The 23,536-nt window shown below is 39.5% G+C and overlaps 1 protein-coding gene across 3 annotated transcripts in view; it reads left to right on the forward strand.

Annotated features, from left to right (window-relative positions):
• The window catches only part of CHST8 (carbohydrate sulfotransferase 8), a 262,922-nt gene that overhangs the window by 57,136 nt on the left and 182,250 nt on the right, over nucleotides 1-23,536 (forward strand). The window contains exon 3 of one of the 3 annotated variants that reach the window (XM_074968745.1): nucleotides 2,783-3,010. The exons of 1 other annotated variant lie outside the window; for it this stretch is intronic. In XM_074968745.1, coding sequence (XP_074824846.1) covers nucleotides 2,851-3,010 — 160 coding nt within the window. In that variant the 5' untranslated portion in view covers nucleotides 2,783-2,850. Of the gene's footprint in view, nucleotides 1-2,782; nucleotides 3,011-23,536 lie in introns of those variants that run through there. One more of the 3 variants, XM_074968750.1, reaches the window with a different exon arrangement.

Raw genomic sequence — 23,536 nt, forward strand, 5'->3', positions numbered from 1 at the left:
AGGCAGCATAACGGTTCTTCACTACTATGGAGGGTGGGTTGGGGGTAGAGGTGGAGCACTGCCTGCTGCCAGAAGTCATCAGCAGCCAGCGTCCTCCCTGTGACAGAGCCATATCCTCCTCCCCTGAGGGCATGACAGCAGTCCCCTCTAGCTGCATAGGTTCCTCAGCCTTGGACATCTCCATATGAATATTCTCAATGAATTCCTCATGGGCACAGATGCTCCTCAGCCTAGCCATCTCCACCTGTAGCTCTCCCACCTGCTTCCGGAGAGATTCCGCCTGTCTTTCACACTGGATGGTCCCGCCATCCTGGCTTTCTGAGAGTGGGAAATGCAGGCCACAGTCTCTGCAAATCCACACCAGAATCTGGGTAGAGGCATCCATGGTCAGGTTCTCTACCTGGATACAGGTGGAGGAGACAGGAGCAGCGTTGGCACTGGCAATGCAGCCCTTCCTAACCATAGTGATTATATTATGACTCCCTCTTACAAACTCTCTTGTTCGCTGGCTCCTCTTTGTCACTTAGCCTCTGGCTTTTAAGGCCTTCTCTCCTAGCCAGCCCTACTCCTTCATTAATCACAGAGGGGGAGGGTGATCACCGGGCTGATCAAAGATGATCGAACAAGGCTCAAACAGTCCCTAAACACACAATCCCAACTGACCCGTAAATTTAAAATAACCTGAAAGAGAAAAAAAAACACAAACAGCCAAAAACCAAACAGTCAAACAAGCTCAGTCACCCCAAGATTAGAGGTCACACCTTCTTTGTTCAGCAGGGGGATTTCCTTCTCTCCCTCTCAAATTCCCCTGTTTGCTACCATGTATAAAACATTGTTCTCATTCACCAGGCTTACAAGCCTACAGCAAGTTAATTAAAGTCAACTGAGTGAAAAAATAATTACAGGAAAGTAAAGATGGGAGAAGCCCAGACCCATCATTTAGAACCTTTTGAGGTTTGTGTTTTTGTTGAGAGGTGGTTTACTTTTCTTTTCCCTGGCTCCCTCTTTATTCACTTATGGTGAATTTAATTGACTTTCACTGGGATAAAATAATCATATGGGGCTATTTTCCCTTCAGTATATGCACATGTAGCTTGTAGCTTTCATTAAACGTTACATATTGAGAGGACAATGTGTGATGTAACCCATGGGGTCCTGATCCTGAACAGGGCCTCTGGGATAGATGATATAATGTAACTATTAAATAATATTAATAAAGAAAGGTGTTTTCACAGGAATGTTGGGATGACCTCTATGAATTTCGACTCTGATTTTAGTTTGAATAAAAACTTTTAAACAAATCAGGAAAAAATGGAGCATGATCTAGATTTATCTTTTTTTTAAACAAGAAAAAATTGTTTTGGAAATCAGCATTTGCTTTCTCATTCTGCTCAAAATGGGATTTGTAAAACTCAAATTTAGGCACACCATTGTGCTGAAAATCCTAATAGAGATAACTGTTCTCTTAAACTGCCCCCAACAGGCTCAGGAAAGGATAAAACATTACTGGTTATGGCATGTTCCCTAAATAATACAATGGGAATCTAAAATTAAACAACATTCCTATGAAAGAGATCTATTCTAAGAAATATAACAATGCTGAAGACCATTCTACAAATAACACCACTAGTGTATTTGTCCTCTGTCCCTGGAGTTTAGTCATGCAACATCATTCTTTTTGATCTTCTCCCCCTTCCCTCTCTCTCTACCTCCCTCCTTCCCCCTCCCATTGTTTTAGTTTTAGTGTAAACATTTTCATTTAGTCTTTCTGGTTGAAATTTTAGGTATATTGTCAAGCTACAACCCGTCTCACCCAGCTATCACCACTATTTAACTATATTTAGACAGGATCATGATATCTGAACCTGCAGATGCTTAAGTGCTGAAATAACAAGACACTTAATCTTGTGCTTATCATTAAACACAAGTAGTGCCATTGATTTCAGTCTTTTACCTGTGTGCTTTGCTGAATTGGAGCGTTAGTACCAGCTGTAGTGTATTCCGTGACTAGCCCCATTCCAATTTCACTGGGATTACATACAGTAAAAAGTGCATGCCTGGTCGTATTTGCAGAGCTGAGCCCATAGACTCTCTCATAGATCTTAGAGAAGGAATGAGCTCGTAGTTCATATAGTCCACCCTCCTGCCAATGCCAGCCAGGCCCAAGCTAGGTGTTTTGTCCAAGCCAGTTAAAGATGACCCAAGCACCTGCATTACTTCCCTTAGGATACACAGCTTCCTTAGGTCAATATGCCCACCTAGATTTATAAATGGGATGCATATTTGGCCTACAGTACCGGCTGTTTTAGAAAAATCATTTTCCTATTGAATGATGCAGAAACCTGCAAACTGTTTCTGTCATTCTCTCCATGTTTGTGCTATGCAAGATGCAGCTCATATGATCATTTTCCCCCACATTGTCGCCCTTTATGTTTTCATCTTGTTTAACAAGTGAAAAATAAAAAGTGACACATGCTTCAGTTGGAGCAAACAGCCTGTTAAAAGGGGGTTTCTGTGCAAGTACATTCCACTGTGTGATCATTTCCCCCAAATTATACTTTTTTTTAATATTCCACATTTTCCTCTAAACAAGTGGAAAACACGGAGTGATACATCCCTTATTAAAAACAAACTAATGGGGCAGAAATTGACCAGATACGTGCAATTACATTCACTGGGGTGATATGTAGATCAACTATTAGATCTGAAAAAAAAAATCAACCTGTCTTTACAAAAGGGTATGGAAAAATATGTAGGTGTGTTATTTTTTTACCTCTTGTAGATGGTATTATAATGGAATGGCAGCTGAGAAGATGAGACTATGAGTGAAGAGTGTGTCTTGGAGATTGCATGCAGTTCATTTTCCTGGGTCAAAAGTGGATTGGTTTGAGAACAATAATTATGAGGCTGACGTGTATGTTCTCCTTCATCTTGCTGTTTGGAGCAGCGGGGCTTGTCGTCTTCATTCATCTGCAGGATCCAGAAGACATAGTTCATCAGCAGACACCAGGTTAGCATTCCAATTTTTATCCAGTAATTTTGTCCTGTATCTTTGACACTCTTTACATACGTTACAAAAGTGATGTGAGCATAAATGTTCTTTAGGACTAATACTTCATTTTTATAAGGCCAACCGTGGGACTAAATATTTGCTCAAAATAAATCATGCTTAAAAATCAGACTCAATAAAGAATGCCAGGTTATGTGAGAATCTTTGCTTTGTCAAGGATGTCAGCTTGAGTTGAGGCAAATTCTGCTCTCAGTTAGACTGGGGTAAATCCAGAATAACTCCACTCACTTCACCCATAAAGATACATGCTTCCCAACCTGCCATTGCCCAGTGGGGTGCATTGTGAGAGACAGACCCAAAATGAGGGACACAAGAAAATTAGTCACTCAAGAAACTTAAAATGTTGTGCGATTCAGTACTTCAGTGTGAATAACTCATGATTAGTTATTTCTGATGTAATAATTTTCAACAATGAAACTTTGAGGAGTCCATATCTGTGTGGAAAGTAGGTAACTTTGGGACTAAAATGAGTGATGTCCTTCACAATGAGGGACAGTTGACAGGTATGCACAGATATAAGCATGGGATTCATGTTGACTAAGGGCTTGTCTACATTGCCCCATAGGGCAGACTATGGGTGTGTGAGCTGCAGCATTCACTAAAGTGTTTCTCTGTAACTGCCCCATTGTAAACCCTGTTAGTGTGAACTAAAAAGGCCACCAGTTGGAACTACAGTATGTTAACGTGAAGTAGGTAAGTTTTAGTTAGCACTAGCAGGGTCTACATGGGGAAGTTAGAGAGCAATACTTTACTATGTGCTGCAGCTCGCACCCCTGTAACCTGCACTGCAGAGCCATTTAGACAAGCCCTCAGTTACATATGATATCTCAGCGGTGAGCATACAGTAATGAGTGCAGTATAAAATCCTAGAGTGCAGAGGGATGCCAATGGAGTTACTCTAGATTTACTCTGGTGTAACAGAGGGCAGAGTTTGGTCCATTGTGTTCTTTTATACTGGATATTGTCATTTGATTAAATATTATTTCTGTTTGCTTGTCACAATTAATGTGCAGTTTGTAATATTTTGTGTATTTTAAAGGCAAAATACTGCTATTGTGTTAAAGGAGCTGCACTCTGACACACAGAGCCCTGGAATTGTCATTACATTAAATGCTACCCTCTGTATCCAGATTTATTAAGTGCTTGTCTCTGTATCATCAAACATACTTAAACATTAATATATTTGTTATTTAGACCAATTGCACTCTAATTTTGAAAGCAGCCACTCAGCCAAAACTGTGGAAATAATTAATCAAAACTGTGAAATTGACTGAAAGTGGAGGATTTGCCAGTCACTTCACTTGTTTTTTTTAAAAATATAATTTTGTATATTTAAATGCAAAACAACTTATATATTGAACTGACATAATGGGCTAAATTCTGCTCTAAGATGTGTGTCTATAAATCCATTTGAAGTCAATGGAAACTGCGTGTACACATTTGAAAGAGAACAGGGCAATAAGAAGAAACATTTGAAACAGATTATGACATCATGTGCTCCCTGTAATAGCCCAGCTCATTGGATTAGTTGGGAGTACACAGAATGTAGGAACTGGCCCACAGTTTTTGCAGACACCTGCAATACCTAGACACAAAGTAGTTAATCAAGGGCTCGTATTCTTCACCAAATAATATGTTTTGTTTTTTACACTGAAAGTAGATGACCCACTGTTGTTAGTAATATAGGAGAAAACCAGATATGCTATAGTTATTTCCTATTATTATATGAATTCAAAAAGAAGTCTGTGTAACAAACTCTAATTCTGGGTCATGTCATCTCTGCAAATGGAGGATGAGCCAAAACCTCAGCAGATATAGCAGAGGGACAGCATCTCCACATGGCAATGTTCCTCCTTTTCCCTGTGGAAGGACCTCCATGGGATTAAGCTCTGGAGATGTGGAGGGGATGGCTCAATGGCGAGGGTTTGTGGCCAGGGAACTGACACATCACAGTAGCATACTCTCAAACCCAAGGGGAATGTTCATCAGACAGTTCTTTAAGACTTAGATCATGTCTGCAAAATAGGGTTGTTAAGTAGCAAGGCTCTGCCTTCATTCTGTACTAGGACAATAACAAAATCCCCTGTGAAAAGTATTCACATTTGTAATGAACTTTTCCTTAAATAAACACAGCACATGTTAAGCCTGAAAAATTTAGAAAGAATAGGTAGGTGCATGAAAATTAATTCCACAGTAACTGGATAACTCTGCCATTGTTTACTACCTGTTGGACATTAGAATTTCATAATTTAAAAAAAATGGTTGGTTCGCGTTCTACTTATGAAAGTCAAGAACTTTACAGCACTGGCTTCAACTAGCCCTTGGTAAGCTTTCCCATGCTTCTCTACCATTGACTCTTAGTCCTGACCTATTGGACCATTGCTCTTCCAAACATGAGCCTCTCAAGCACTGACTGTTGATTGTGACCAACTATGAAATTATTTTTGAGGTAGACATAAAGAACAGGATGAGGCCCAACCCATTTACACTTGAGATACCAATCAAGGTTTGAACACAAGCATCCTCAGAGATGAAACTATCTCAATAACTTATTAGATTTTCATGGACAGAGTCCTGTGTATGGTTGTAAAATGACTATTCTAAGGGGGACTATCTGTTACTGCCAAAGATGTCTAATATCTTGCTTGATTCACACACCGAATTCCCATTTACATTAATGGAAGTTAGACAGAGAGAAGAGGTACTTATAAAATAGTTACATGGTCTGATTTTCAGAAGTGCAGGGCACCTTCAGCTGCCACTGAACTCAGGAGCTTCACATGTTCAGCTCCACTGAAAATCAGGCCAATTGTCCCTAAAGCACAATAGGCACTTGGTAGAACACAGAAAAGACACCGTTCATTTAATTAAAAAGAGGAATAGCCATGTTTCCTTATTGTACACTATGTTCTATGGAAATCTGTAAGTCTGTAAGAGAGAAACACCAGGTGTGCTTAAAATGATGTTTTCCCTCCCTCACTCAGAATAGCTCCTAAAAATATTAGTTTCTTTTAGAGACAGGATATTGCTGTAATTTGCTTACATAATTGGTCCCTCTATAGAACTGAATAAATGTATGTGTCATTATACTATTTAGGCCAACAGATTCTATATGACAAAGTTTATTTATTGGTCTTTGCTTTTGTATTTCTCATGTAGTTACTATGTAGCTGAATACATTTACAATCTCATCTGCAGTGCTTTGTGAAATTCAATAAAGAACATTTTTCACCCAAAAAAAGAAGCACAGTAGAATTTTGCATTGACCAAGCAGACATTTCTCACTGCTAATATGTTCAGTCATCTTTAATTTGGAATAGTGTAACTTCTGAAACAAGATTAATAAAAATACTTTGGTACTTTAGTTTTATCTGTCTCTTCCAGAAATTGTTCTTTATTGTTTTAGTCCAAGCAAGCATGATGGCAAAACCTTGATGTACTATTTAAACCAGTATAAAACTACAGTCATAAAACTTTAAGTAATGCTTACATTACTTTCACTGAGCAAAGTACGCCTGACAGTAGCTGTTTGTGTTGATTTGTTACTATTCATTTATTCTTTTCCTGTGCTTCACATTGCTACCTAATTGTGATGCTGTACTGAGAAAGCAATATCAAAGTAATTTTCCACAACATTAGTTACAATTTTCTTCTGATCTTTCGAGTGAAACAATCCCATCCTGTTGGCTTCTGTGAACATATAAACCTTGATTACATTTATCTATTGGAAACCAATGCTTACAAAGTATATGTGCCCTGGATAGTGGGTGTATAGCCTTTTTTGCTGATTGACAAATATTCTGTCTGTATAGTTATATTTATATAATGCACTTCACTCTGAACAGACATGGCTGTGACAGACAGCCATTCATTGTGGACAAAACAGATTTCCCAAGCCAATACACTGAATTCAATACATATTTCTCTGGTCATTACAGAGGCAGTAACTTCACTTATGATAGACACTTAATGGGCTTTTATGGAGAGTGTTATTATGCTGAACATCAGGTGCAGGGGGCCTTCTGTTGAGAATTGGTGTGAAAATGAGATGTCATGGAGGAAGTAAAGAAATGTAATGCCCTATCATGGAGTCTCTGCAAATCTTCTATACTTCTAGAGAACTTCTGCTAATAGGTGCTATATATATGTGCAATTACATTATTAATTATTATTATTATTTTTAGGTCTGTCAAGTGATTAAATAAATTAATCGTGATTAATCACACAATTAATCACACTGTTAAACAATAATAGAATACCATTTATTTAAATATTTTGGATGTTTTCTACATTTTCAAATATTGATTTCAATTACAACATAGAATACAAAGTGTACAGTGCTCACTTTATATTTATTTTTGATTACAAGTATTTGCACAGTAAAAAACAAAAGAAATAGTATTTTTCAATTCCCCTAATACAAATACTGTAGTGCAATCTCTTTATCATGAAAGTTGAACTTACAAATGTAGAATTATGTAAAAAAAACTGCATTCAAAAATAAAACAATGTAAAATTTTAGACCCTGCAAGTCCACTCAGTCCCACTTCTTGTTCAGCCAATTGCTCAGACAAACAAGTTTGTTTATATTTCCAGGAGATAATGCTGCTCACTGTTTGTTTACAATGTCTCCTGAAAGTGAGAACAGGTGTTTGCATGGCAATGTTGTAACTGACGTCGCAAGATATTTACGTACCAGATGCGCTAAAGATTCATATGTCCCATCCTGCTTCAACCACCATTCCAGGGGACATGCGTCCATGCTGATGACAGGTTCTGATTGATAACAATCCAAAGCAGGGCGGACCAATGCATGTTCATTTTCATTATCTGAGTCAAATGCCACCAGCCTAAGGTTGATTTTCTTTTTTTGTGGTTTGGGTTCTGTAGTGTTGCTCTTTTAAGACTTGTGAAAGCATGCTCCACACCTTGTCCCTCTCAGATTTTGGAAGGCACTTCAGATTCCTAAACTTTGGGTCTAGTGCTGTAGCTATCTTTAGAAATCTCACATTGGTACCTTCTTTGCGTTTTGTCAAATCTGCAGTGAAAAGTGTTTTTAAAATGAACAACATGTGCTGGGTCATCATCTGAGACTGCTATAACATGAAATATATGGCAGAATGCAGGTAAAACAGAGCAGGGGACATACAATTCTCCCCCAAGGAGTTCAGTCACAAATTTAATTAACACATTACTTTTCTAACGAGAGTTATCTATATAGAAGCATGTCCTCTGGAATAGTGGCCAAAGCATGAAAGGGCATACAAACCTTTAGATATCTGGCACGTAAATACCTTGCAATGTCAGCTACAAAAGTGCCATGCAAATGCTGTTCTCACTTTCAGGTAACATTGTAAACAAGAAGAGGGCAGCATTATCTCCTGTAAATGTAAACAAACTTGTTTCTTTTCATTTGTAAATTGCACTTTCATGACAGAGATTACCCTGTAGTACTTATATGAGGTGAATTGAAAAATACTATTTCTTTTGTTTATCATATTTACAGTGCAAATATTTGTAATAAAAATATACACTTTGATTTCAGTTACAACACAGAATACAATATATATGAAAATGTAGAAAAACATCCAAAATATTTAATAAATTTCAATTGGTATTCTATTGGTAAACAGTGCGATTAAAACTGTGATTAATTGTGAGTTAACTGCAATTAATCAACACCCCTAGTTATTATTATTATTAAACTGTTAAAGGGTTATTAAAGTTAAGTATTATTAAAGGGTACCTTTATGACTCTTGCTAGCAGAAAGGAAACTTTGGGGTAAATCAAGATACATTTTCCTAGTGGTGCATAAGCAAGTTATATGTTAAATTCCCCTGACTGCTATCAAGACTTACAAATATAAATCCCCTGCCCATGATGGAGGATTAAACACTGAAAGATTTTACATTTGTGTGAAATATTCAGTAATTGCCACTGCTCTCATTGTCTTGGAGCCTTACAATGAGCCAGCAGGATGGCCTATCCATCATTACTGTACTCAACAGTAAACCTCTTCAGAAAATGACATACTCCCCGAAGACTGGGATTTATAAAGAAGAAGCTGATATAATGCCACCTTAGCACTGTTGTTAGTGCCTGCACACAATGGTTATTTCAGACCCTTAAAACTAGTCAGAACTCAAATCTGGGACAGCTGTGACAGTGCAGTACTGAAAGAGTAACTAGGAAAAACAAAGTTGTTGTGTCATGTGAGAGTCAATTCAGTTGATCTAAATGGTATTGAGATGAGTTTAGGACTGGGCTAAAAATTTGTGAACTCTGGAACAGCCAGTCAGTGGCCTGGAGACAGAGCTATGGTAATCAATATTAGGACCACTGCTGTAAAGTTGAACCAGCTACCGCCTCTATGACTTTATGGAAAGCTTTTTCCTCTGGGGACTGAAGTCAGAAGACAAACACCTTTAGAAACAGATCGAGTGTGGAAAATTCATCCCAAAAGTTACCAAGATGTGCAAACAGGGGGTTAGAATGAAAATGGCTGCGCACTATTAACTATAGTTAGTTAATATAGCTACCAGGCATAAACTAACAAAAACGAACCCAAGAATCATACAACTAGGCAGAATCATTGAGTCTGTGCAGTGACTCTACTGTCATTACTTCATCCAGTCAAATCTTACAACACAATACTGCCTTATTTTCATTTTCTGCTTCACCGGTGGAGACAGGGGGAAAGAGAGGGGGGAAAGAAGAGAGGGTAATTGTTATAATAAAAATCAGTGCACAGGGGAGCCATAGTGCAGCAGTCTGACTGTATATCACAGCAGCCTTAGAGCAAAGACCAATATTGCAGCTGCATTGTAATTCTCTCTCTCTTAATCACTTATTCAGAACACACACACACACCCCTACAACTTGTTACTTACATATTACAGTCCTGTATACATCACTCCATGATAACTGTGCATTTCCATAATATTATCCTACTATATATATATTGCACTACTTTTTAGTCGTACTAGAAACTTTTTTTATCCGTGACAATGCAATTGAAAATAAATTGGCATCTATAAATATAATTTCAAAACTAATGTGGCTGCAGTTTACAACATTTCTCTGGTATAAATTTAACCTGCCTCTATACTAACAGCATCCATCCAAACCATATGCAAAATTATCTGGTAACTGTATATCAGATGAATGGACTCCAGGCTACATTTTTCATCCAGAAGAGGCAGTACTAGTAAATATATGGAATTAGTTCAAGGAATGGATGCACCTTCTACAACCACATTTGCCATTCTTCTTTTCTCTGCCTTAGTCTTCTTTGACTGAGCTTTTCCCATAGTAAGTAGATTCTTCCTTTCTGCCTTTACATCTTGTTCCAATCAGTTTGCTATTATTCTGATTAAAAGAGAAAGACCTACACACATTAGCATTAAGGTGAAGCACTAGTTCTAGCAATGCTGTGGTCTACACACCATTGTGGATATGATTCATCTTCTTTCCTTGATGGTAGCAATGATTCTGGTTTTGATCGACTATGACCCCTTTAGACCTTGAAGCAACGCTGTGCCAGTTCCCACCCAGCTATCTACAATAGGGTCATAAAGTTGTCTAAATAGATACAAAGTAAACACACTTTTTGACAGCTGAGTTTTTAAACAGGAGATATGCAGGCAAGAGCCCAGAGCAGGCATTCCCAATTGTTTTCATTGTGTGGAACACAATAGAGACATTGTCTCGTAGACCACCTGCCTTCACCTTCATGGTTACTTGGTCACCTCCTCTCAGTCCTGATTCCATAACAACCCTGTGACAAGTACAGCAGTTATTGATAATCTGATCTCAGGAAAGTGTTTAATATCTTTGTAATTTTCTATCAAATGTGGCTTTGCTCTTGGAGAGCCAGTATGCTGGAACTGACTGAAGCTCTCAACTTGCAGCTTCCACAGGTTCCCCCCATCCACCATTTGCTGTGCGTACTTACTCCTAGAAACTGACTTGTTAAAGAAGGTTTGGTTTTTTTATAAGCCTTCAGAAGTTGACACCTCTTTGTTATGTCGGGCAAAATCAAAACAACCTGCCATAGTGCAGCTGCATTCAGTGCTTGGCAACATGTCATAGCCAAAGCAACAATACTGTGATGTGTCAGAAAAATGTAAAAATGATGGCTTTATGAAAGCATGTTTCTAAACAATCATCCTGCATCCTCTAAAGACCTTTTCCAAAGATTTAAAGAGAAGTTACAGAAATTTGCAAAAGCTGATCAACAGTCTTTAATTTTCACTCCATTATATTTTTATTTTTTTAAAAAAGAGTTCATATAATTTTGCATAGACAATATGATAGTGAAAGGAAATTTCCTCCCATTTGTTAGCAGTTAATGAATTCAGCTGTGTTTCAAATGTGGACATAATTTTAAACAATTGTAACTAAATTAAAAAATATTTTCAAGTGTATTTCTGATTGTGCCATTTTAAAATTGTTTTATATTGTTTCCATTTCTCAGTGTTCTTAACTTTCTCCTAAAAGCTTAAACAAAACCTTATACCTCCATCAGAATCACCCTTTCTCATTTGTTAAACATTCATTTTCCCTTCATGTTTCTAGTGGAGCTTGAAATTAAAGTGGCTCTTTTTTTCTGTTACTATTTTGTTTGTACATCTGGATCGTCAGTCTCGATTAACTGTTGCTTTAGCGCCAATGAGGGGAGCAGAAGAGGCCAAATAATTGATTTTGTGTAGGTCCTACATCAACAGTAGTTATGGGGCTGATTGTCATTTTGTCTAACTAAATAGTATATTTTCATTTGAAAGTGAATAATGACTTATTACGCCCTAGGGGCTGGATCTAAAACCCAACTTCAGTAGGTAAGTCTCTAACTGATTTATGCAATACATTGAATTGTCTCCACACACATTTTTTACAGGCTCGATTCTGCAAGGTGCTGAACACTCTAGCCTCACACCAGCAGAGTGCTTGAGCCTGGTTTTAACTTTAAGCACATGAGTAGCCCCACTGAATTATTATTACAGTAGTGCTGAAGGGCCAGCCAAGAATGGGGCCCCATTGTGCTAGGCACTGTATAAACTCAGAGCAGTAGATGGTCCCTGCCCTAAAATACTTACAATCTAAATAGACAGGACAGATGCAAGATGGGAGAAGGGGTAGAACACCCAAGCAGAATGAACTATGTGATGGCAGCAACTATGTGATGGTAGCAACCCATATCTTTTAAGGGGGACAGCTTGTTCCATAGTTGGGGATAAGCTTAATTAATTGGGACTATTCCTGCTCTTAAAGTCTTTTGCAGGATCAGAGTCCGAATACTTAGCACCTTGCAGGATGGAACCCTATCTTTGTCCCATTCTGTAATGAATCACTGCAGGAGGTGCTGGTGGTGATTCAGCAGAGACTTGCTACAGCGTGGCCATTACACCGTTTCGTGCCAGTTCTGTTCAGAAACTCACTAAATTTTCTTCCCCCTTCTTCAAAGCAGATAAAATCCATCTATTAAAATCTTCACAAAGTCAACCCTGTTGGGCTTCTGTGTCTGTTTCCCAAGGGCTTGCAACTGAAAACGACACATTTAATTTTAAAGTCTTGTCAGACAATGGCTTTGTGGTGCTTTTGCTCTTGGCAGCACATTTGTTGAGTAACCCGAGTTCAGACTGTGGGTCCTTCAAAATGATGAAGGTTAAGCATGCTGGGCAGCTGATGTACATAGTCAGGGGAAACAGTGAAGTCAGGTGTCTGCTCCAGGAGCTAAGACTCTAAGGAATCCAAGGGACACCAAAGTTACTTTTAGGAGAATGAATGAACTGAATGGCAAAGTGAAGAGGCTAGGGGTGAAATATCCCATCCTCATGTTGAGATGGCTTGTTCCTTTTCTTAAGTGGTTCTATTTTCTAATCAGGTTACTTTTATCTTTTCATTGGTGCATTGCATGACAATGTCTGGTCATTTCCCATAGTCACAGGACGTCATTTACTGCTTGGGACAATCTAGGATTTATTATTTTAATTTAGTAATGTAATAACTCCTTATGAGACTGGAAACCTAGAGCTGAAAATTTGAGGAAAGGAAAAAGCTTTAACTGACCAAACTGTCATGATTCAGCTTGTGACCCATGTGAATTCCATTGGTGACAATTAGGCAGTTATCCCAAGAATTTAGTCTGATTAAGGTTCTGTGGATGGAAGGTCTGATTCCGAATTCCTGGTACACCCAAAGTTCCCATTAATTAAAAAGAGCGTTTAGAAACCTAATGAAGATGTGCCCTGCAAACAAGTGGGGAACAGCGTGTGAACTTGGACCTTGATTCAGCAAAACAGGAGAGAAAAGCAGATAGCCATTAACTCAGACAGGACCAAAAAGTCTACATGGCGAGGGGGAAGAGGAGAGACAATTGTTTATCATCTCTCAGCTGGTAGATAATTAGCTAGTTTACAGCAATTGGCCCAGTTGTTTGGCTTTGTATACAATACACAATGGGCCAGATGCCCCCGTGCTGGTGCAAGGAAGTGTGTAATTTATCTCTCTCCTGCCTGGACCCTTGCACTGGAGAAGGGAATTCACCTTGAGGGAAGACACCCTTCCTTGGGGTTTCACCTGTTGAGGGCTGCTTTTCTTTGTCTGCATCTCCACATGACCTCTGCTGGCTGAGGTTGCTGAGAAGATTTGCTCACCATACCTCACAGAAGCTTTGGCCACACCTCCTTCCTTGCCAGTCCCCCAGAAGAATGAGATTGTCTGTTGTTTCTTGCCAATTTCAAGCTTGTATTGAAACCAGGAGCATTGTCTTCCTGGTTCTGGGATTTGTTAAAAATCTTTTGCATACCATAGTGCCCCTAAGTCTAGCCACGGGGAGGAAAAAATTAGAGGCTGCAGTCAGAGTAACTCTCACCCCCTTGTGTTATCTTTATGTAGCAACACTTGCACATTTGCAGTTCTACGTGAAGTTATTTCATTAGCTAGACAATAACATGGAGGAAAAATAGGCTGTTTATATTATGCAGGGAAATGAATTCATCTCGCCGCACAATTATAGATTATTAAAAAAGAAGTACATTAAAATATTCATGACGGTGATTTTTTTTTTTTTTTTGGTCTGTGGACAAATACCGTGATCTACGTGTTGTACTGAAGTTAGAACCAGTCACAGAACAGGAATATTGCAGAGCGTACTGACTTGCAATTTTATGGTAGTTCACTGCAATTGTTTAAGGCCCAGTCCTGCAGACCTTCTTGAGGCAAAACTCCCATATAGGTCAGTGGGATTCTCACTTAAGTGTACCCTGCAGGGCTGGAACTCCAGCCAAGAACCCATTCAAATGTTATGAATAGTCAACTTTGTCTCAAATATTAATCAAAGTATATTTATTTTAATAACCTATGAAACTAAAAGCTGTACCTTGCCTTATAGTCTCCATTTATTTAGCTCAGGATATGGTTATTACCTTGTAAACAGGAAGAACCCTCGAGTTGTTACCTAATTAAAACTGGGACACAGCAAGTTCTGCATATATAAACAGCTCATTCTCATGCTATTGATGGCAATTAAGCTATGCAATTAAGCTACTCCAGAGCACACAAAGTCAGATATTATTTATTATATGCTGCACAACAGAACATTCAGGACAATCCCAGCTCCAATGGGATAACTCCATTGAGTTCCGTGGAGTTACACCAGGTATACATTTGGTCCATTATGGCTTTTTTTAATCTCTGTGAAATTGCAATAAATGCAGTTAATGTGCTGTACAAAGGAATTATTAAATTTTATGCAAAACACTAGGAGAACTAAATTGTATCATGAATATCAAGGAAAAAGAGTAGCTAGTACAGCAAGAAAAACAGACAAAGATGAGCTGCGAACAGATGTAGAAATCTCAATTTAAAATGCATACTCTAGCTCAACCAGAAATTATGTACTTGACACAGGAAGTAGCAGGTGGGATTCTAGGGCCTGTGCTATGCAAAAGGTTAGATTAGATCATCATAATTGTTCTTTCTGGCCTTAAAAATCTGAAACATGAAGAAAACATGAAAAACATGAAGAAATATACATAACTGGGGTCGAAGTCTGCACTAAGTAAAGTCAGTGTCATCCCCCATTCATTTCTATATAAAAGGTTGATGCCTTTCATTAGATCTCACAGTACCAACTAATTTTCGACATCCTTAGGCCCCGACTGTGCAATGAGTCACACAGGCTCTGTGGTCAATGGAACTATAGACATGCAGAGAAGTCTACCTATGCTGAATTCATTGCAGGACTGTGGCTCTAATCTGCAATATGTAACTCTTCCTATTTTACTCCTTCACATTTGTTATTATTTAGCAAGTGAGCTTTGTTTGTTTTTTATGCAGAAAAACATCCATGGAAATTACTTCTGTTAGGCACATTAAAATACGTTAAAAGTAAAAACAAACATATTTAAACCAAGAGCAAAATGTTTAATTAAATTAGAACACAAAATTTAAATTGCTGCAATTTCAAAATTAGTGTTAATAGACTGTGGGCCCAGAATCAGTATGCTAAAAGTTCCCAGGGGTGAGAAAATGGAGACAAGGGGAGCAGGAAGGAAATAATATTCACTATTATAGAACAGTGGTTAATGAATTTAAACAAATCAACTTCAATTTTAAAATGCAATAAATGTTCTTAAACAATATAACAGTCTAATTAGGCACTATGGCATGTGCATCTTGGAGAGATGACACATTCTTCCTGTCTACACATTTGCCAACTACATTTTTCCTCTTGCTTGGTTCCACAGATCAAATTATATATTCAGTATATTCTGATTGTACTCTGTCATTTCCTCTAAAGGCACTAGCTTCATTTCTTAATTGAGACCCAGTGGAGACAAGATCACCACAACATAATTTAATGAACTATGGAAGAGTGCTGCTGTTTACTACATGAAGTATCGAGCTGCATCACAGAGAAACAATACCTCCTAGGTGATGTTTCAGTAGATAAAATAGGTAACTAAAACATTTTCTGAAATTATATCCACCTCCCCCAACACATTCCCATTTTATTATTTGTTAAGAAATGCGAAAGTATTTATAGCAAGCTAATAAGCTGAGCACACAGCCCCCTAAATCAGAGGTGGGCAAACTATGGCCCGGGGGCTGCATCCGGCCCTTCAGACATTTAAATCCAGCCCTCAAACTCCTGCCGGGTAGCTAGGTCCAGGACTTGCCCCTCTCCAGCGCTCCAGACAGGGAGCGGGGTCGGGGGCTTGTCCCGCTCTGCATGTGCCATGGCTCCATGCAGCTCCCAGAAGCAGCAGCATGTCCCCCCTCCAGCTCCTACAGATAGGGGGGCTCCACACGCTGGCCCTGCCCCAAGTGCCACCCCCGCAGCTCCCATTGGCTGGGAACTGAGGCCAATGGGACTTGCAAGGGCGGCGCCTGCGGATGGGGCAGTGCACAGAGCCGCCTGGCTGCGCCTCCATGTAAGAGCCAGATGGGAGACATGACACTGCTTCCAGGAGCTGCTTGAGGTAAGCGCCGCCCAGAGCCTGCACCCCTGCCCCCCTCCCCAAACCCTTGTCCCAGCCCTGATCCCCTCCAACCCTCTGAACACCTCAGTCCCAGCCTGTAGCACCCTCCTATACCCCCAACCCCTCATACTCAGCCCTACTTCAACCCCCTGCCCCAGCCTGAAGACCCCTCCCTCACCCTGAACTCCTCATTTCTGGCCACACCCCCAGCCAGAGCCCTCACCCCCTCCTGCACCACAACCCCCACTTTTGTCAGCATTCATGGCCCACCACACAATTTCCATACCCAGATGTGGCCCTCAGGCCAAAACGTTTGCAAACCCCTGCCCTAAATGGAGACCAGGCACACAATTTCTTTCCTCCATGAAATCACAGATTTGAAATTGGACACCTACAATATAGAAGAGTAAATTTTACTTCCTCCCACCCCACTTCAGAGGTTGAACTGTACTTGATTTACCCTTCATATTAGTCGTCGTGATATAAATACCACAGTCCATTTCGAGTATCCAGTTCTGGTTATTCTCTTCTTTGCTCTAAGTGAATTCAAGTGACAGTCAGAAGAGGTGCTCTCACTACTCAAGCCCAGAGTGCAGAGGCCTGATTCTGCCCCATTTAAATTAACCCGGTGTTTTGGCATTGACAGCTGCTTTAGAGCCAGCCAAGGTGTGAATATAGCTAACTCATGTAATTACATCCTCCTCCTGCCTCTTTGTTGCTATACTCACTTGTTGCAATTTATTCCAGATTAGAGCATAAATTCCTCAGGGCAGGGATGATAATGAAATCCTGGTCTCATTAAATTCAATGGGAGTTTTGCTATTGACTTCAGTGAAGCCAGGATTTTACGCCATGTCTTAATATATGTCCGTACAATACCTAGCGCAATGGGACCTAATCGGGACCTTTATGTGATGCTGCAATAATAAATACATGATATATTCATTTAGAAATATGTATAATAAAATTCCCTAGTGGCAACATTTAAAAGAAATCAGGTTATTTTTGGGAGCTAGCTGCGTTTCAGTCCTCTTTTCAATTTGCAACCTTCTGAATTATTCTTTATCCAAAATGGTAACGCCATTTTAGCAACCAAACCAATGAGGACGTAATAAGATTTTTCAGTTGAGGACAAATGCCTTGTGAAATGGTTAATAGTCCCAAAGGAGTAGGCTGGTTGGAAAACATGAATTCTGTTTTATGAAAAATGTCCAAGTTTTAGAATTTGGTTTTGTTTTGCATCAGAACAAAACGGAGACATTTCAAAATGTTTCTTGAAAAAGCCCAAAAGGGACACCCACCCCAGCCTAGCCAATAGCTCAGTGAGTGGGGCACTCACCAGGCCAGTGGGACACTAAAGTTCAAGCTCCTGCTCTGCCTGACCTGAATGTGGTTCTCCCCCAGGGCCAGGTGAGTGCCTAGCCAACAGGATACTGGCTATTCTAGGGGGACTGTGTCTATGCATCTCTCTTTCTTCTCCCTGACCTGAGAAACACCTAATGAAATGTTCATTGAAACACATACGTTCCCATGAAAAAGTCAGTTCCGATGAATCAGCATTTTGTCAAAACTTTCCTGACCAGGTCTACAAAGGAATCCTGTTTGGGTTTTATTGTTTTGGCTAGGGGGACTGCTCTAACTAGCATGCCAAACTCCCTCATTATTTATTCAAAATGGAAGCTAGGGCCTAGGTTGTAGTCGTGACAGAAGATTTACCATCTAATCTCATTGACCAAGTAATTCAGAAATATAGGCTTAACTCCTGAAAGGGACATTTTATTTTCTGGCTTTGACTTTGTCCATTAAACAAAGTTCTTATAAGCCCTGTTGTAGGATTTAATGATTGCTGTTTCCTAACCTAAAGGCAGGAACTGGTCATTCTATTTCTGCAACCCTGCATGTTGCAAAGGATTCTTTGACAGCATATTTGCACCCCAAGAGTGCTCACTGCACAGTTGACCCTCCTGCATTTTCTCCAGGACTATGTGGTAACATACCAGGAATTGTGGAACTGATTGGAACCATGGTGTGGACAGCCAATGGGGTGATATCAGAATACAGAGATCCAGAGGCCCTTTCATTACCTTTGCCAATACTTCCTGTGGTACAGTGAAGGGAGAAATAGGTATTAACCTACAGCTCTACAAATACTATAAACTCTGTCAAGTAAAGCCTTAGTACTTATGGTTTGCCCATTCTACTAATACAAGGAACAGTGGCCATTGCAACCAGCAGGAGATTGTAGTTATGGGCCTAGAATGACCACATTCCCATGAGTTGTACTGCTGGCCAATGCCATTTAACATAATTAGGGCAGCTGCCACTGGTAAATCACAATAGGTGACAGTGTGGCAGCAGCAGATGGAAACAGTGTTTTTTCCTGTTCCACATGCCTCCATCTCCAGTGCCATACTATATCAAGGTACAATATTGTAATCACTGAAGGGCTATGACTGACTTTTTTGGTTGGTTTTCTTTGCCTTGATTTAACAATTCACTGTGCACAATTCTAAAACAATCTGGGCCTAATATTACTTGACAAGACAGCCACTCTCGGCAGGATGCTTCAAAATGGTGACTGCAATATGTTTTCTTTCTTTCTTTACATCTTTATTTATCCTAAGAAGCTATTCTTATACTTTTTGTACTTTTAGCTTGCTACATTGAGTAAAACAGCTTTCATATTCTTTTAAAAACTGAGATCTAATAGATGTAAAATTAGTTCACACTTTTATATAACTTGTAATCATTAACTAGTTTGGTTTCATTATGCCTATTGTATGTAAAGGACAAATAATTCTCCTCATTGGGTTGCCCAGGTTGATCAGAGTTTACCACTGCAGCAGATTTGCTGTATATTTTTAACCAATATCCCCAAGCTTGTGCCAATTGTAATTAATGCCAGTCAGAATCCATGAGAAGTTCTGTTACTGCACACACCAATGGATTAAATAGATGATCAATGCTTTATCCAATGAAAAGGCAGTTGTAATCCTAGGCTCTGATCCAGAAATCAGATCTGTATAGGTTGACCCTATCACTGGATTGGGGCTATAATCACTTTAATTTTCCACAGGGCTATAACAAACCAATGATATTCTGGAGGTGGTGAATACAATTTTCTGGTGAACAGCACTGATAGAAGAAAGTCACATAAAGAGGACAGGTAGCTCTGAAACTCAGCTTTCAAAATGGATTGCAAGCTGTGTGAGAAACCTAGGCAAACACTGAAAAAAAGAAGTCTACTTGTATTCATTCCAGTTTTTTAAATGAGTTCATTTAGAGTCTTTTCATGCTGCTTTTGTGTTTTCTTTTCCACATTTACTCTAGTGAAGGAGTTTTCTGGCAGGATTGTTCACAGAAAGAGCAAATTTTAAGGGAATATTCAAGCATATCCTCAGAAAGTCAGCTGTTGAATTCATAAGTGAGGGTATTTTCACCAGAAACCTGATTTAAAGAGAGATGTTTTATCCAGTTAAGGAACAGAAACATACTGGGTCACCAATGTGTACAATAAAAACAGTGCAAATCAAACTGCTCAACAAATGAGGTAAGGAGTGAGAGTTACTCCACACAGCATTCAGTGAAGAATTTTAAATGATGAAAATATTAAAGAAAATTGTGATCTGTTCACGGACAATTCATGATAAAAAAAAGAGATGTCATTAAATTGTTCATGTGTTATCCACCCAGCTCTGCTGCAGGTTTCGTGCAGGATAACAAAACCAGGAAGAAGGTACATCAGAAGGTTTACTGACTTGCCAGTAAGAGACATAATAAATAAGGTTTATAATTGTCTGTGTTGCAACTTCACATGCCTATTATGTTGGGCAAAACATATCTATGGTGCAGCCCAATTTACCAGGCATGTCACTTATGACTAGGTGGCATTTCAATGGAACCTCAGTATTTCAGAAGGATTCCACCACTTTTGCTGGACCCAGCTTGAAGAACAGTCTGGTCTCACTGCTTTATAGGTGCTCTGCAGCAGAAGATGGTGGAGGCCTTTGAGGTGTCCACATATCATTGGAATATAGAGCTGAGAAAATCTCCCTGTAGAGAGCTCCCTTATACATATTGGTTTTGACTTTGACAACTTTCTCTTAATGTAGGATTGTTGCCATTTTCACTTGCTAGAACTGCATTTCATTTTGTGAAAAACAGCAAAAAAGATAAAATTCAAAAGGATTATCCAAATTTAGCAGAACCAACTTTGCAAGAGAAATGGAGTAAGTGCCTTTTTGGTCAGTTTCCTATCTACTAGTATTATTCAAAAATTCATAGAACTGAAAACAGAATTTTTAAAAGTACGATACAACACAGCATGGTAATGAAAACTGTATTTCATAAAATAATTTCCAATTCAGTTTACTTATATGTTGCTCGCAGCACAGCATATTGCAAAAGTGTACTGCTACCAAGACTGCTATTTAATTTGATAAAAGATCGAATGATTCTCATTAACAAAGCAATTAAATAACTGTCAGAATCCAAACTAAAAATTGGTCAGAAATTTACTAGACACCAGCTGGTTTTGAGTAATATGAAAAGGGCTCATGCAAATGGAAGTGTTACTGTGATTGGAATAACATGGATTGTAAACCAGATATCTATTTTAAAATGTCGTAATTATGAAAACACCCCTGATCGGATGCCTTTAAAGAAGAAAAACTGCAAATTGCATGCTGTTTACATTGCCTTATTTAGACTTGTAAGAGAAGCATTATAAGAAAATTAGCATTTGGAAAGGTTATTTAAAGGCACTAAAATTGAAATGTATGACAGCTGCTGCCTCACTGGCCATGGCAAATGGCATACCAGTTATAGAACTTAAGGGTTCAATAGATACTGTTTCTCAGAATGAAGCATTACCATGCAGTGGGTGCACATTAGAGACCTAATTCTTCATCTAAAACTATATGGCTTTTAGCCATCAATATCTTAGATGTGCAGTATGATGAGTCAATATAAATTTTCTGCAAACCCTGACAAGGAGGCAATGCATAAATAATCTTGTACAAACCCCTCATAGATGTATGTGTATTTGCTAAACTTATTTTCACCAAAAATAACCCAGAAACATGGAGCTCAGTTTGGAGGGGACCCACCAGAGTGTGTTTGTGTGTACAGGAGATACTACTGGTTCCACGGGTCCACGCTCTCTACCACAATTTAGGGGGGTGCTTTAGGGCCATATATTCAACTGGAGTAGCATCCATGGAGCAGCTGCACTGCTACTCTGTGACCTGAGAATGGGGAAATACCCTTTTCCCTTCCCCCATGAACATGCCTAGTATCCTACGCTCAGGCTGAACGGTGTGGATTTGAGCCTTAGCTATCGTGTGCTTAAATTTAGCACTGAGAATCCACAGAGACCAGTGGCCCAATCCTGAAGTCTTCGCTAAGGCAAAATTCACATTGTCTTTGGGACTAAAGTTCTAGTGAAGTAGCACGGACATTCTGGTTCCATTCACAGAATGGGCTGGGCCCTTCGGCTGGCTTTTATTCGAACAGTTTTTGGTTTGGACCTTGTGTAGTGCAGACAGAGATATAATTCTACAAAACTCTAGAGATCTCTTTGAAAAGAAACTGAAGCAAGCCACAATCTTTCAAGAAGGTGTAATAAACTCTAAATGCTCAGCAACAGAGACTATAGAACTACAACCATGTAGATAAAATATTTCACTATCTTGTTGGACCAGCTGCGGAATGGTATCTGTGGTTAATGCATGTATGCTTATCTGTCCTCCCAACTCCAGCTAGGTTCAAGAGAAGAACTTGCTCCATCCCTTGAAAAATTGCACTCACAATATTTGTTTTTGTCTTTATTTGGGGGCCTTTTGATAACAACTCTTTATATAGCTATCTTTTTCCTTTCCCTTTGGTTGCTGCACATTGCTTATTCATCAAGGTATGAGTAAGCAGTGCTTTGTGTGCAATTCCTTGGAGGCCAGATAAAGAGACCAGAACATTAGATACGCTCCAGCTGTTCTCTGCAATCGCCACTTAACTCTCCTAGCAAATGTAGATTTTTCAACTCTTTTCCCCTACTGCTTATTCATTTATTTAAATAAAAATAGAAAGGAAAAAATTATGTTGGGACATGAGCACAGACGTCACAGTCCCAAGCTTGCGATTAAAATTCATAAATCACAAAAGAAAGCTGCCGAAAACAGCATATGTATCCTCTGGAGGACAAAGACTTATGTCACCCAGCAGCCAAGTTAGGGCAAACATTTCAAAGTTTCACAGAAAACCCTGTCTGGTTCCCTTCTGCCCAAATGATGGTGGTCATAACACAAGGCCTTGGAGGAGGAAATAGGAACAGGAGAGGGAGAATCCGCAGCAGAGAAGCAGCCCCCTGCAGATACTGCAGCTGCAACTAAACTACCGTTGAAGTTCAGCTTGTCATAATTTTCAGTAACCGGCTCGTGTAAGCTGGTGGGCTCACTCACCATCTCTGTGCACCAAAGAAAACTTTCCAGCTACAGGATTCCCTTTTCTTCAGGGATTCAGTTTATATCTTCAGAATAACACAAGTTCAACCTATCAGTCATGTCCTTTCCCCATCACCCAAGGTCTGCTCTAGAAGTCTATTTACTCCTTCCAATTCTCTAGCTCCTTGCAGAATTACGCTCCACAGGCCTTCCACCTGGGAGTTGCATGTCAGCTGGGCTCTTGGCTTGATACAGGGACTCCTGCAAGACCCTTCCTACTCCCTTGCAGCTCTTCCAGCTCAACTGAGCTACTTGCTGGCTTTTACGTTTGTCAAGCTATCATATGATCCCTCCCATCATACCATCAGCTAGGAGACCAATGATTAGTCAGGGTATAATGGGGGGTGCTCAGGGATTCAGCCCAACTCCCTTTTAAAGAGTCCGCTATCCTGTGACATCTCATATCTTCCACTGTTCCCGCACCAACAATCCCATCCTGGACACACACAAATCTTTGTACTATTTACCCTGGCTTTCAGATGAG

This window comes from Natator depressus, chromosome 12, assembly GCF_965152275.1.
Source record: "Natator depressus isolate rNatDep1 chromosome 12, rNatDep2.hap1, whole genome shotgun sequence".
NCBI classification, from domain to species: domain Eukaryota; kingdom Metazoa; phylum Chordata; order Testudines; family Cheloniidae; genus Natator; species Natator depressus.